The sequence below is a fragment of the Lactuca saligna genome, chromosome 4 (assembly GCF_052625555.1).
Source record: "Lactuca saligna cultivar CGN05327 chromosome 4, ASM5262555v1, whole genome shotgun sequence".
Lineage (NCBI taxonomy): Eukaryota > Viridiplantae > Streptophyta > Magnoliopsida > Asterales > Asteraceae > Lactuca > Lactuca saligna.
The window spans coordinates 23,088,988-23,092,197 of record NC_136420.1 but is presented as its reverse complement, the minus strand read 5'-3'; the positions used below and the strand labels follow the sequence as shown (position 1 = coordinate 23,092,197).

The 3,210-nt window shown below is 37.7% G+C and overlaps 1 protein-coding gene across 1 annotated transcript; it reads right to left on the bottom strand.

Annotated features, from left to right (window-relative positions):
- Positions 1 to 352: 352 nt before the first annotated feature.
- LOC145041385 (uncharacterized) lies at positions 353 to 2,637 on the bottom strand. Its single transcript, XM_078989416.1, has 2 exons — positions 1,796 to 2,637; positions 353 to 1,516 (listed from the first exon to the last, which is right to left on the bottom strand). Exons 1-2 carry the CDS (start codon positions 2,006 to 2,008, stop codon positions 467 to 469), a joined length of 1,263 nt encoding a protein of 420 aa, XP_078845542.1. The 5' UTR covers positions 2,009 to 2,637; the 3' UTR covers positions 353 to 466.
- Between the last annotated feature and the right edge of the window lie 573 nt (positions 2,638 to 3,210).

Below are 3,210 nucleotides of genomic sequence, written 5' to 3'. Positions count from 1 at the left end.
CCCGATTTATTATCATAATACTAGTATAACTTTCTTAAACATAAAGGAGTTTAAAAAAAAAAAACCAAGCCATTTGATATTTTCTCATCAAAAGAAATGTCAAATAGCCATATACTCATAATATATAGCCAATAGCCCTAAGTCCCCCACCCACCCACAAGGTCCACACCGTATGTACAGTCGTTGTCTGCAAACCTAACCGAATGAATGGTCCATTGCAAGGACTAAGGACCAGGACCAGACCAGCGTCAGCCATATTCCATAGCCACATGCATGAACATGCAGCTTTCAGTCCCTCAAACCCCTTTTTCATCGCATTTATTACACCATTCACACAAACAATCCCAACGACTCAAAATAAAATGTAATCGAATCAAAAACACGAATCCTTTTAGTTTTTCATTACACACGTGTTACATGGAGTCATCGAGTATTGTTTTTGTTAATCAGTTAATGATTATCACTGTCACTGGCATACCTTTACACCAAACGGACGAACTCCGGCAGCTATCCTACCCACCGGAAAACACAGTTTTGAGTTATTCCACGCCCCAAATCGCCGACCCATTTTCCGGTAGAACTCTACCGGGAATTTCAGGTCTCCGGCGAGGTTGTTTCCGTTGACGTAAAGTGCGGTTAGATTCTTCAACTCCGCTAGTTTCGGTGAGAGATTTCCCGAGAGATTGTTGTCGTTTAAACCGAGAAATCTTAGGTTTTTCATGGTTGAAAATGACTCCGGGATCCCGCCGGTTAGCTTCATGTCCGACAGATCCAAAACCATGAGCTCTTGAAGGTTTTTCCAGTTGACGTTCTTAAGATCACCGGTTATGGAGTTGCTTGCTAAAATCAACTCCTGTAATGAACTCATTTCTTGATTTGCGAAATTCAGTTCGCCGGAGATGTTGTTGTTGCTAAGATCGAAAAGAGTTAAGTTCTTGAGATTACTGATTTGATATGGGATTTCGCCTTCTAATTTGTTCTTACTAAAGTCAAACTTCAAGATCGAAGTCAACCCACCGAAAGTCAAAGGTAAACTCCCAGACAATGAGTTTCTACTCAAATCCATGATCAATAATTCACTCAAATTTCCATACCCATCTGGGATTTTCCCTGAAAACGAATTACCAGACAAAACCAACCTCTTCAACTGAGTCAACTCGCCAATGCTCTCCGGTAATCCGCCGGATAATCCGTTTCCGATCAGTACAAGTGATTCGAGTTTCTTGAGGTTGCCTAAGGTGGTTGGGATTTCGCCTCTCAAACCAGGATTCCCCCGGAACTCCATGGATTCTAAGGTGTTTGAAAGCGCATCCCATTGAGCTTTCTGAAATGTAATCGGACCTTGAGGAAGTGAGATGATACAGTTGAAGAACGAGAGTGATTTCAAGTGTTGAAGTTGAAATAAATCGGGTTTAAATTCGAGATTTTGAGCACATGGAAGAGAGTTATCATGAACTTGACCAATGCTTAGGTCTGTTACATACCATAATCCATCGATAACATCACATGAAACACCCTGTAGAAATTAAGACACCATTATTTTATCATCAAAATCATAACAAAACTTTTGAGAACTTGATTTTCTTCAGTTCATGCAATTTCGAACGTTACTGACTCATACTGAGATTATAATATGCAAATTTAGTATGATTCCAACTTTTGTCAACTTCCTTGTGTTCTTATTTATGATTTTGACTAGTGAGAAAAGTATTACACTATTTTGTAACACATAACAGTGGATTCAATATGACAAATTAACATGATAATGGAACTGCAAAAGGAAGAAAAAGTCTACCTGAATGGGAGTCCAACCACAAGGATCAGGATAAAGATCTGAGCCATTCCACCATTTTCCCACAAATCCTTGAACAGCAATGTACAGAGCTTCTTGCTCTGTTTTCGCCATTGGAGCTCCTACAACATCTTCATCAATGCACATTCCGTTCAAACCAAGCATCATTAACATGACAACAAAAAGAAACCCATCGTTTCTAAATCTCAAATCCATCACGCTTTTTTCTTTTTTACTCTCACGGAAAGATGTTGAATGTGAAGAACATGGGGGTGTTTTTCAGGAACCCATTTTTAAATCTCAAATTGATGTCGACTTGAAAGTTACAAGGGACAGAGGCATGTGAGGATGATGATGATGATATAATGAAAGGTGAATTGAAAACGAAAATCAGGAAAACCCAGATGGGATTTAGTGATTTACCTCTAATTCGTATATATTTAAAGAAATCCGGTTAGTTTTCAACGAGTAAAAGTCCAAAATAGGAATTAATATAGAGCAAATTGGGAAAAAGTAGCGAAGAACACATAAAGAAGCATGTAACAGAGAGCGCTCATTTCCATGATGTTTTATAGCAATGCTAAGGTAGAAAGTAATAGACGAGTTAATCGTAGAGTTGCAGAAGCAATTGTACACAAATCGAACAGCTAAAAAGCTAATAACGCACAGTTATCGATGATCCATAAATGTATGGATTGTGAGAGAAATGTAGGTGTCTATATAGGGTGGGTGTGTTTGGCTTTAAAGAGAGGAGGATTGGGACCTTTTTGGATGCGTTGTGACTTGTGATGCTCTATTATAACCCAGGGAAAAAGAGAGTAATTATGAGGTTCCATTGATTTGGATTATGATTTATGAAGAAAGAAAGATGGTGATGTGAGTGTTTGGGGGCTTGAAAGAGATTAAAAGTTGTTGAAAATGGTTTTCTGAGACAGGAGGGGACCAATCAAATGATCAATGCATGTTATGTTGTTATGTGTTGGAAGTATATGTATGCATGCAAATAAAAAACAAAACTGATAAATGATTGTTAAACTCTTACAAGTTGTATCCAAATATTTCTCTATTTTACATATAATTACAGAATTGGTTCATAGGGTTGGTAAAATGAATGCAGTTTCAACTTTCAATCCATTTTTTTTGTTTTGATTTGTTGTTTTAGTAAATTGTTGAGTGGCCCATTTGAAAGCCTAGAGTACACTTATCTAACTTTTAGATTATGAAAATATCAAATATCGACACCATGACCCTTTTTCCGCTAAAAACCCACCGTCTTCCACTCGACCCTTTTTCAGGAACATCTTGTCCCACGTTAACCTAAGAGTTATTCAAGAACAACAAATGCTATGTTGAGGCATTGATGATATTCTTCTTGTTAAATCCCATGAATCGATCAACAATGTAGAAATAAGAACCAT

Bases quoted from the DNA above. Each gene is read 5' to 3' on its own strand.
- LOC145041385 (XM_078989416.1), bottom strand. From the start codon at position 2,008: ATGGATTTGAGATTTAGAAACGATGGGTTTCTTTTTGTTGTCATGTTA. The intron at 1,517-1,795 runs GTAGACTTTTTC...TAATTTCTACAG, and splicing joins GTGGTTGGACTCCCATTCAG to GGTGTTTCATGTGATGTTAT.